Source organism: Oryzias latipes, chromosome 17 (genome assembly GCF_002234675.1).
Source record: "Oryzias latipes chromosome 17, ASM223467v1".
Lineage (NCBI taxonomy): Eukaryota > Metazoa > Chordata > Actinopteri > Beloniformes > Adrianichthyidae > Oryzias > Oryzias latipes.
Genome location: NC_019875.2, coordinates 338,320 through 350,603, shown reverse-complemented (window position 1 = coordinate 350,603; position 12,284 = coordinate 338,320). Strand labels below are relative to the sequence as shown.

Here is a 12,284-nt window from a genome sequence, read left to right as displayed (position 1 = left end):
ATCAAACTCAGCGCACGCACAAAGCAGAGCAACCTTTTTCCTCCGGCTCTCACACGCATCTTTTCACTTGAGCAAGCCTACTCTTGTCGTTGCGTTGCTTTCATGACAACTGCAGTTACTTACACAAAATAAACAAAATAAAGAGGGGGGGGGGCAGGCTAGGCTGCCAACAACTGTAATTCAAAGAGCATCAACGCTGGAGCTAAAACCCCTGTAAGGGTGCTGTTGTTTTGTTTTTATGTTCTGAGTTGCCCTTTGTCTGTCACACCAGGTTCAGGTTGTTCTTCCAGAGCTATCTTCATGTAGTTAATTACCCTCAGTGTAATTGTCTGGTCTTCAGTTGCTCAGTTCTGTTGGCTGTTCTGCTTTGCCACCCTTTTTATTGCTCTCATTGTTTTGTCATGTTTAAGTTTTTGTAGTCTGCCACCAAACCCAGTCTCCCACAGTTTGGATCCTTTACCTCCAGTTCCTGACAGCTCTGGTGTTAAAGGGTTAAACATAAATTGCTAAATTGTTTAATTGGGCTATATTCATATTGTGCATTGTTGGTTAGAATTAATTGTAGAATGTGGATGAATATTCAACTTTGTTTCGAGGATGAGTCGCATGGTTAGCTTGGCAATATTTTACGCCGGATGCCCTTCCTGACGCAACCCTCTCAATTTATCCGGGCTTGGGACTGGCACAGAAGCAGAGAAGGGAATAGGGAGCAGCCTGGATTCGAACCCTGGTTTCACGGACGGAAGGCGCCGCAAACCAGCACGAGCTAAACTGGCTCCGTAAATTGTAGGATTTAAATAAATATAGTTAAAGCCAATGAATTTCTCCTAATGTCTGCCAGTTCTGTAACTCGTCAATAAGTACCAAAAGAAAGGCCGTAGTTTTCTCCAAGATTCACAGTACTTGCACAGACCAATATTCTGATATCGATTTTGTTGTCTTTGGCATTTCTAAGAATAACACAGATATTATTCTTTTTTTTCCAGACCTGAACATCGAGTACAATCCTTCAGAACAAGGCAAGGCAAGCACTATCTTCCTCAGCAGATCTCAGAATGAGGGTGAGTAACTGTTTTGTTCAAAAATGCTACTTTGTTTTTTAGAAAAAATTACCCATGCACACCAAAACATGAATTATTTCTCTGTGCATAGGTCACGATCCTTCATCCCATAAACAGGCATTGACCTGAAAATAATTAGATGCAATCTGCATTAGTTCAGACATAAAACGTTGTTAGCAGAAACAGAGAAAGGCTGGTTTTCCTTAGCTTAATAATTAGCCGCATAATTTGTTCACGGCCTACTGTGAGTAAAGGCTCAATCACAGGCTATGATGTTGTTTGTTAATGTGTGTTAATTTATGCTGCAGCCCTCAAGCCACTGATTGAGAGCTTGAGCATCATGTTGGAAGGAGTGCAAACAAAAGGTGATATGAGATGTTAAACAGCTGACCTGGAGCCATTTAAGGCCCAGCAGGAGTCCATTACTGCTTAGAGCAGTGTTTTTCAACCCTTACTTTAGACAAGGCACACTTTTTCCTAGACAAAAATCCTGCGGCCAACCAACATCAAAAACTGTACAAAAAAAAGGAGACTCCATGTATTGATGTACAGTCCCTCTAAGATCTCACATGCATTTTTTTAATATTTGAGGCAGAAAAAAAGCAGGATTCTGCAGTTTGTTTCACTGTATGTTGTAATAAAATTTGTGATAGTTTTCAATTATAAATTTCAACTAAAGTAGTTGAAAATATGCCCAGGTAGTTGTTTTTCCTTCCAGTTTATTAGCAAGAAATTTTATGTAACCTCAAAAAAACCAAAAGAAAGCAATAATATCTTCTTTTTTAAGACTGATTTATTTTTAAAACAGGGTATATGATCAGAACATGCGTGATCAATTTTACACAAAACAGACCAAATATGTCTGTTGCCCAATTGGCCTTAATCCTGTTTTTTTTTATTGCTTATATTTTAGCTTAACTCTTCAAATTTTTTCAAAAGTGAAGCTGAATTTTTACTTGATTACACATACTATTAGAAAACTGTTTTAGTTAGAAACATGACTTGGACCAAACACTAGGATGTCTGGCTGTTAATGATAAACACAAATCATGAAGGAGAACCAAACTGTTTACTTCTGACTTCATCAAGAAGATTTGAAAAACTGCTAAAACAGACTAATGTGTGCATTCGTTGTGCTTTATGACAATTAACAGAGTAGCATTATTACAGAGACGCTGCCACTTCAACCCAATGCATCGTGGGAGATGTAGGGCAAAAACTGATGCCGATGCCAGACAGACTCACTTCTCTGAGCTTCAATATTTTGTTCACTTTTTCTATGGTCTGACACTGGATTCTGCGGGGAGCTACAATGCTAAAGACAAGCTTTAGCTGTTATTTTTGTTGGAACTGATTTACTGGTTTCAGGCCGTTCCAAACACCGTGATATAAGGAAACTAACTATAACTGAGCCGGCGCCCCCTATGAGTTGGCGCCCCGGGCAACCGCCTGTTCTACCCGTACTGCCCGTAGTCCGTGTACCTAGAACCGCTACTGACCCACTTGCCACAGGAGATATCATTATTTATTTATTATTTTTAAGGGGTTCTTGGGCACTAGGGTTGTGCCGATAGACGAGACACCATCGTGATGCCACATTCCGAGTCGACACCATAAGCCGCGGTTACATGTGCAAAATATCTTGATGGGATCAATGGTCGGATTAGAATCCAACCGTGTACACGGGCCCAGAAAAATGTTTTCAGAATATAACAAACGTTCACACGGGGTCACACATTCGGTCGGAATAAATAATTTGCATATGCGCAGTATGGTTTGAAAAACCGGAAGAGGATGTGAGTTCCGCCGAGCGGCTTTTTTTTTTTCAAACTTTATTGAATGTAACAATTCAATACAAAACAATATTAAACAGTGCCGAGCGGCTATATACATTGACATGTCAGCTCGGTAATATACGAGACGATCTTCTAAACATGCTTTTAATAATGTTACGGTTATTATGAAACACCTGTTTGCTCATAATTTGAATTTTAATCCGTGTGGTCAGTGCTATTTCTGAACGGAGCCGGAAAGAAGCCAGGTTTAGCAGTACAGTATGCTAACACGGGCTAATAACATTAGCTTTGGGTGGCGCTGCAATCTGCATCCTGTATGCACGTAAACATGTGGGAATAACATCAGCCTTTATTTAGTCGGGACACGACTGGAAACACAAATCCATGTGATTGAACGGTTTCTAAGGACTGAGCGATATTTCTGCTTTGAAGCTCAAACCGCTGTGAGTGCTGACGATCCGAGCTGTGCTCAGACACACACTTTTAGACCCGGTTCTGAGTTCGGTTGCTTGTACCCCTAGAGCTGCGGGACGGATCGCAGTCTTAAATCTTCCACACATACCGCTCATGTAACAAAGCACCCCCCCCCCTTCCCCTCAGACACAAAGCTGTAAGTCCGTGCTCCGCTGGTCCACTTGACTAGTTAAGTGCGGGAGCAGACCACTTCTTGTCTATTTTGTTTGTTACTTTTTTTGTTAAAGTCACTTCGCTCAGTTTATAGTGGATCATTGCGGATGAGTCATTAGTTGGGAAGTAAAATAAATAAAGTAATAAAGTAAAATAACGAATAGCAATTATCTTATATATATATAAGAACAGCCCCCCCTCCGATGGTTGTCTGCAAACATCGTCAACTGCCAATTGCCAGTTAAAATTGGCAGGTAGGGCACTGACTGTCCCCCAGTGGTCAAACAGCTGTCCCCCAGCCCCCCCCAGCATAGGGGCCAGGTCCCCCCAGCCCAGGGGTCCCATCCCCGAAGGCGCCGACACCCCAGGCCCAGCACCACACACCCCAAACAGAGAGAGAAAAGCCAGAAAGCGCCGCCCCCCCGGAGCAAATCCAGGCCCCCACCTTCAGGCGCCGGCCCTGCGAGAGCTCTGGTCAGGCCTCGACGGGACCGAGGCAGCCAACCGGCCGAGGCAACCGCCGATTGCCTCAGCGGAGGCCCCGACCCATCAACTCAAGGTTGCATCTGGAGATCAAAAAAAGTCTTGGAGGGTGTTAAATGACATTCTCAGCCGCAGAACAAAAACTACAGTCATCCCTGATGCCTTAGAGCAATGTCAAACAAACAATCTCAGTTTACCCGATATTTTTAACAATTATTTCTGTTCAGTTGGGAAAAGTCTCTCTCAAAACATTCATCCACCAGGTGGTGCAAATTACAATGCTTATCTTCAGGGAAATTACCCAAATTCATTCTTTCTAAAACCAACCTGTAAAACAGAAGTGGTGAATATTATAAACAAGCTAAGATCGTCCTACACAGTTGGTGCTGATAACATAAGTAGTAACATCATCAAAGCCATAGTAAATGAAATTGCAGAACCTCTCGCTTACACCATTAATCTTTCTTTAACACATGGCAAAGTCCCAAAAATTACTAAAATAGCTCAAATAATACCCATATATAAGTCTGGGGACAAAAAAGATACTAAAAATTACAGACCCATATCAATACTGCCAACTCTTTCCAAAGTATTTGAGCGAGTTGTGTACTCAAGATTATCAGACTATTTTGTAAAACACAATGTATTAGTGCCACAACAATATGGCTTTAGGAAAAACAGCACCACGGGTATGGCTATCTTGTAGAAAAATACAATGACGCCTTTGAAAGAGGTGAATATGGTATTGGGGTTTTTCTGGATCTTTCTAAGGCATTTGACACTCTAGATCATGAAATCTTACTCAGCAAATTAAGGCATTACGGGGTCAGGGGATTAGCGCTCCAGTGGTTCAGGAGTTATATCTGTGGAAGAGAGCAATATGTAAAGGTTAATGAACTAAAATCACAAAAACTCAACATTCAAACGGGTGTACCACAAGGATCCATATTGGGACCACTTCTTTTCATAATTTATATAAATGATTTTGTTTGCTGTTCTGGAGCCATCCACAAAATACTTTTTGCAGACGATACTAGTTTATTCATGTCACATAGAAATATCGACTTATTGGAAAAGCTCTTAAATGAACAACTAGTAAAAGTAGATACTTGGTTCAAATGCAATAAATTGTCATTAAACACGAGCAAAACTTTTTTTATCATATTCCACACATCCAGACACAAATCCACCTACAGGAAATTGAACATAAATATAGATGGGCAATCTCTTCAACAGGTGGACTCGATCAAATTTCTTGGAATCCACATAGATCAATTTATAAATTTTAAAAAACACATAGATGAACTAGTTAAAAAATTATCCAAACTTGTTGGTTTATTCTATAAGATTCGGCACATCCTCCCATCAGATGCATTGCTAACATTGTACAGATCACTGTTTGAGCCCCACCTGAATTACTGTAACATCATATGGAATAACACATATTCTACCTACACGGCAAAACTCCTGATTACACAAAAGAAAGCAATAAGAGCAATAACCTGGTCCACGCCAAATTCCCCAACGGATCCACTCTTCCACAGATACAGCCTCCTTAAGTTACCGGAACTCAACACGTATCATAATGCATGCACGATGTACAGTGTTGTTAATAAATTAAATAGTCGTTTGTGTGACCTCATACCACTTTTTTTGCCCTCTTATCACCATGACACCAGGGGAAAGCATATGCTATAAGGCAAAAACAGAAAATTAAAATGTACAAGCTTCTCTGTCTGTATTAGAGGTCCACAAACTTGGAATATTTTAGAAAATGACGTTAAACAGTCTGCAACAATGTACATGTTTAAAAGGAAACTGAAACTGTTATTATTGTCAACATACTGTGAAAATGCTGCTCCAACCGAAACCATCTATTAACGTGTTTGTGATTTCTTTCTGTCTGTTGACACTTATATGGCCACACGCCAGAGTTTATGTTGTTCAAATTCATTGTCCCTATTGTCTAACACTTTCCACTATATTACCATCATTTCTCGCATTCTATTAGTATATTTTATTTATGAAATTATTTTCTTTTCTTTTCTTTTCCTTCCGCCACTTATCTTTTGTATTTTTATGCTTGTCTAAAATGCTGGACCCCTAATAATAAGCAGCTGCTTCTGGGATGTCCATTTTTTCCACATTCTGTATTGTGAGATTTGTTGATTTCGACGCATTGTGGAAAAATAACTATAAAATAAAAAAAAATAAAAGAAAAAATAAAACCCCCCAAGGTCCCGTACCAATAGTTGGCACCCCCCCCCCCCCTAGAAAGCCCCCCCACAGGACAGGGCCGACAAGCCCCCACCCCCACCCCACCCCAGACCCCGCATATGTTATTATCTAAATTACATAAATGTTTGTATATATTGGAGAGAGTTTTATTCATTGAAAAATTAATCAGAGAGGTAGCTGCTTCTGGTAGCTTTAAATCAATGTCTTTGTATTTAAACTTTTTAGTAATAATAAATTTAAGTTGCTGATATTCCAAGAAGTTATTTATTCCATGTTTGTCTTGTAGTTCCTGGGGAGTTAAAAATCTTTTATCAATAATTAAGTGCTCTAGTAGTGTTACGCCCCCTGCTTGCCAAGCTGGGAAGTGAATCATTTTTTTGTTTATGAGGATGTCTGGGTTGTTCCAGATGGGTGTCATTTTGCACGGTTGAACTGATGATTTTGATATTTTGAGAAATTCCCACCATGCTGTTAAAGTGGCGTTTATATTAATACTTAGAAAACAATCCTGTTTTTTAACTGTTTGGATAATAAATGGTAGATCTGACAGGTTGATCTTTCCACATAACACCTGTTCCAAGTCTAACCATGAGTTGGTTTCTGGATTATTTTTTAACCATTTTAAGATGTATTGTAATCTATTTGCAAGAAAGTAATTGTGGAAGTTAGGTAATTCTAATCCTCCACAGCTTTTTGCGGATTTTAAAGTTTTTAGACTAATTCTTGCAGGTTTATTGTTCCATAAAAAGCTTGATATGGATGAGTCTAATGTTTTGAACCATTTTGTGGGAATCATTGAGAATAGATAATTAACTTTAGATAAGATTTTCATTTTGACCATGGCTACCTTGCCCATAAGGGACAGCTGGTTAGATCGTCCTGTATGCTTTTCAGTAATGGGATGTGGTTTAGCTGCACCAGTTCTGATAGTTTGGGGGAAAAATAAATACCTAGATATTTTATATTGCCTGATTTGACTGGTATTGTGAGTCTTTGCTCCGCATTACTGTTCAGTGGTAATAAAACAGACTTATTCCAATTAATGGAATAGTCTGATATGGAGGAGAATTCATTAATGATTGTTGCTGTTTCATTTACAGAATGTAAATTACTTAAAACAGTAACATGTCATCTGCATAGAGACTAATTTTATGATGGCTGTGTTTACTTTTAATTCCTTTAATGCTCTCATTCTGTCTTATTGCTGCAGCTAGAGGCTCAATAAATATAGCAAAAAGAGAAGGAGAGAGTGGACAACCCTGTCTGGTTCCTCTTCCGAGAAAAAAACCTGTTGGAAGTCTGTTTATTAGTTAAGATAAGATAAGATAAGATATTCCTTTATTAGTCCCACGATGGGGAAATTTCCTTATTGCGGCAGCAGTACAGGAACAGAGAGCAGTATATAAAAGAAAAAGACTATGGAGTAAGTATTAGCACCTATATACACAATATACACACATACATTCCAAAATATTGCACAGGATGATCATATGATCGGTTATTGCACAGGGTAAGATAAGACAGAGTCGATGATGTTGATTAACGTGGTTCACTGGGAGCAGCCAAGGTTGTAAAGTCTAACGGCAGCAGGAAGAAACGACCTGCGGTGTCGCTCCTTCAGACACTTAGGATGTCTCAGTCTGACGCTGAAGGAGCTGCACAGTGAGGACACAGACTCATACATGGGGTGGGCGTCGTTCTCCATCAAGGAGAACGACGTTATAATGTAATATACATAATGTCGACGTTATGTTCTAACTGATGCATTGGGGTTGTGATATAATATTTTAATCCAACTGATGAATGATTCTCCAAAACTAAACTTATGGAGGGCAGCAATAAGGAACTTCCCATTTACTCTGTCAAAAGTTTTTTCAGCATCCAGCAATATTATGGTCATTTCCTGGTTTTTAATGCTGGCAAAGTCTATTATGTTAACGAGTCTGCGGAGATTGTCATCCGAGTGTCTGCCTTTGATGAATCCAGTTTGGTCGAAAAGTGAATTATGTGAGGAATGATTTTTTCTATTCTCTGTGCTATTGCTTTGCAGATAATTTTTACATCTGCATTGATTAGAGAAATGGGGTGATAGCTTGAAGGACTACTGGGATCTTTATCTGGTTTTAGAATAAGGATTGTGTTGGCTGAGTTCATGTTAGGTGGTAGAGATTGGCTTTCATTGATAAATGTGACCGTTTTATAATATATATATATATATATATATATTATAATTAATGACTAAATGAGAATATGGTTCCTCTTTTTTAGAAAGTTCCAACAGAAATGGTAAGTAAAAAGGATTAGTCTCCCTCTGGTGACTTCACAAAGGACTCTCATGGTGTTTTTTAACCTCTCAGAATACTAGGTTCTGAAAGTCTGTTTGTGGTCTGCAGTTAATACTGTATGGTATGCTTTGCTTTGTGTGACAACAGCACAAGTTGGAGAAAATAACTTTATTTACTGTTAACATATCTTTGTTTTTACAGTGCAAGAAAAACGAAAAGGCTTCTTCATCAACAATGTGAGTCATATGTTCCCTTAAAGTTACATTTCTGAAAGTTTTCGGTCGAAAAATTAATTGTTGCTGCATGTCATCATGGGTTTAAAATCTCAGACACAGAAAACCCCCAAAATTCAGTTGTTTTATGCAGGTTAAGCTAAAGAGAAAACCCTGGACACCATGATAACAGTCACTGACTATAATTTCCTTCCTAACTGCTGAAAAACTAGTGCAGGTCTATCAATTTTAAAATCAAATCAAATTTTAAAAGCAATTTGGATACCCTGATGATCACAGATGATTACTGATTTCCCAGAGTAAAAGTCAAATAAATATGAACATTTTACAAAGACTGTTTATGAATCCACTGTGTTCTGAAGATAAGAACATTATTGGTTTATAAAAAATACATTCAAATGTGTTTTTCTTTTTTTTATTACATGAAAATTGTTCAAACGTGGTCTATATTTGCCAATCTAGTTAGAATCAATGTGCACTAATTTCTTGTCAGAGACATTTCTAGAGCACTGGATTTTGGAATTGTAGATTTAGACAGCAATACAAAATGAACAAACGTAATATATGATGCAATACGTAGTGAGTAGTGAAGGAACTCTTTTGCAACCACTATGTGTGTTTATTGCAGCATGGCCCAGTGAGGCGGAAATACAGCTCCTGCTCAACCATCTTCCTGGACGAGAACACAGTCAGCCGGCCCAGCCTCAAATACACCATCAAATGGTTAGAAGATGGACAAACAGCTCTGCAGAAGAAGAATTGTCACACATTCTCTGATGAACATGTTTTTTTCTCCCTACAGTGTAGCACTGGCAATCTACTACCACATAAAAAACAGGTAAAGGTTTACAACACTTACTTTCTATCAGCAGCCTTGTTACAGTTTCATTTTACACCAATATTTTTTACTTAACATCATATGAGGTATAGTTTACTGTAGTCAGTCATGTGGTGTGAGTTCTCTGATTTAATGTGGTAAATGTAACTCGTAGATAAATAGCTTAGTAATAAACTTTTTAAACTTTGCTGTTTTAGCCATTATAGTTCCTCAAAATACACACACAAAGTTACTTGAATCAATTAATGTTCTCAAACTTAAATAAAGAACATTCCCTAATTTTTCCTATTGCAGGGATAAAAACGTTGGAATGCTGTTAGAGATCTTTGATGAGAAGCTTCACCCGCTCTCTGTAAGTTCGATTTCATCAATAATCTATGAATTTTTTTGTCGAATTGACACAATTGTCAGCATCATAGGAAATAACAGAGCAAACTTTCCCTCCTTAATGCTGAATTTCCTCCATGTTTGATTGCTTGTCAGGAAACTTTCTGCAAATGCACTGTAAGAAGTGCTGTTAATTTGTACTCTTGTTTGCTATAAAGACTCAAGAGTCAGAAGTTTTAATTTAAGTTTGACTTGCAAGGAGCACTAAGAATGATTACATTCAAGTCTGCATTCGCATATGTAAGGTTTTGGTCACCCAGAGTCTTCTTGCTACCCAGGTCTCAATTTGTCAGTGTGTGAGAGAAGCTGTGTTCTTGAAAACAAGGGGGTTCTCTACGAAATGGCTATATTTCTGTTGTTGTTTAATGTTTTCTTTTTTTCAAGACAAGTTCTTACAGAGGACATGACCCTCAACCAAAAATATTTTTCAAGCAAGGAAATAGCCACTTAAATATTAAAAGACTAAACCAAAACCAAGTTACGGTGGCCGACAGGGCTCACACTACATACAAATGGAAAAACGCAACGGCATTACCCGAAGCGCGACGAAATTACCCGAAGCACAACGGCATTAAGAGACAGCGCAGCGGCATTACCCGAAGCACGACGACATAACCGCAGCATTAGCATTAAGCTCAGCACAACGGAAGTGAGGACTTTTTTTTCTGGGGGAAAAATAAAAGCCTGGCAGATTCAAACTATTCGGTACGACAGAATTTTAGGGCCACCAAAAAAAGTAAAATTATGAAATTTTAAACCGTAAATTTATGAGAAAAAAATTGTATTTTTACAAGATTAAAGTGGAAGTGAGCATACAGGGCAGCAGCAGCAACAAGTGAACGCTGCAAAGCAGCAGAGCAGACCGACTAAACTTAGTTGAACAGGTGAGCTGAATGTTTATTGATAACGTTCCAAATGTCTGGAAGTTTAGTTGCTTGATTTTTGATTTATTAATGTTTTATTTTTTGATGGGTGGTTTGCAGGATCTCTGCAGGCGATGAAGCTTACGGCGACAGTTATGGAGTGTGCGCGCGCTGTGTGTGTGTGTGTGCGTGGGTGTGTGTGTGTGTTGGAGACCCCGCGTGCATGTGTGAGAGCACGGGCGAAAGAGGGGGGTGAGAGCGCGGAGCGGGAGAGTTTGCGTCTATATTGTGTGATCGAGGACTGAGAACCTTAATAAAAAGATGGTGTCCCTCCCCAGAAGAAGTATTTTGTCTTATTAACTCGCTCTAGAGGCTGAGGATCCGAACGGGAAAGTGAACCCCAAACGAGGATCCGTCTTCGGCCCTGGAGAAAATCTCCCCTGCGTTTCCGACCACAGTCAGAAAGAAAAAAAGAGAAGTCATCGCGCAGGTTCAACAGTGTCCCTGCAGCTGTCCACCTGAATTCTTTCTTCCTCCATTAAAGATCAGATCTCTACGTTTGTGTGACACTTCTACGTGATATTTGGACAAGATTAGGGTGTATTCTTACTAGATTACTTACAAATACGTTTGTCTAAAAAAATAAATGTACTCAGCTCTCCACAGTGACATCTGGAGCTAACGCTCTTTGTCTTTTTTTTTATTAAGACTTTTAAGTCGTAAATTTACTAGGAAAAAACTCGTAAATTTACAACTTTTTATCTCGTGAATTTACGATTTAAAACATTTACAAGAAAAAAGTCATCGATTATGTGGAGCCTTTTCTGAAGTTTTTTTCCCGGATAGGTTTAAAAAAAACAATGAGATTCTGAACCTTTTGGCGACTCAAAATCAGATAATTTTCAGTGTAAACCGGTTTTCCGGAGTTCGGTGTCAGTAAAGCGGAGTTTCATATATAAAATAAGGAGCTCAGAGACACATTTGGGTGTAGAGAACCGCTGCAGCCTTTATTTTCCTTTTCATTCACATAACCTGAAGTTCATCTGTCACCTTACGACATGAACCTGTCATCCGAACACCAATGCAGAAGTAAACAGTCTTACATACGCCCCCTCCTGCAGATGAAATGTCCCGTTATAACATATAACAATAAAGAGGAATGATCTTTAATGGAGGAAGAAAGAATTCAGGTGGACAGCTGCAGGGACACTGTTGAACCTGCGCGATGACTTCTCTTTTTTTCTTTCTGACTGTGGTCGGAAACGCAGGGGAGATTTTCTCCAGGGCCGAAGACGGATCCTCGTTTGGGGTTCACTTTCCCGTTCGGATCCTCAGCCTCTAGAGCGAGTTAATAAGACAAAATACTTCTTCTGGGGAGGGACACCATCTTTTTATTAAGGTTCTCAGTCCTCGATCACACAATATAGACGCAAACTCTCCCGCTCCGCGCTCTCACCCCCCTCTTTCGCCCGT

The 12,284-nt window shown here is 39.2% G+C and overlaps 1 protein-coding gene across 1 annotated transcript in view; it reads left to right on the top strand.

Moving 5' to 3' along the window:
- Window positions 1–12,284, top strand: part of LOC105357365 (cyclin-Y-like) — a 69,806-nt gene that overhangs the window by 50,480 nt on the left and 7,042 nt on the right. Inside the window, exons 2-6 of the mRNA XM_023965167.1 lie at window positions 987–1,061; window positions 8,692–8,726; window positions 9,352–9,446; window positions 9,526–9,561; window positions 9,856–9,913. Of these exons, the coding sequence (XP_023820935.1) occupies window positions 987–1,061; window positions 8,692–8,726; window positions 9,352–9,446; window positions 9,526–9,561; window positions 9,856–9,913 (299 nt within the window). The remainder of the gene's footprint in view (window positions 1–986; window positions 1,062–8,691; window positions 8,727–9,351; window positions 9,447–9,525; window positions 9,562–9,855; window positions 9,914–12,284) is intronic.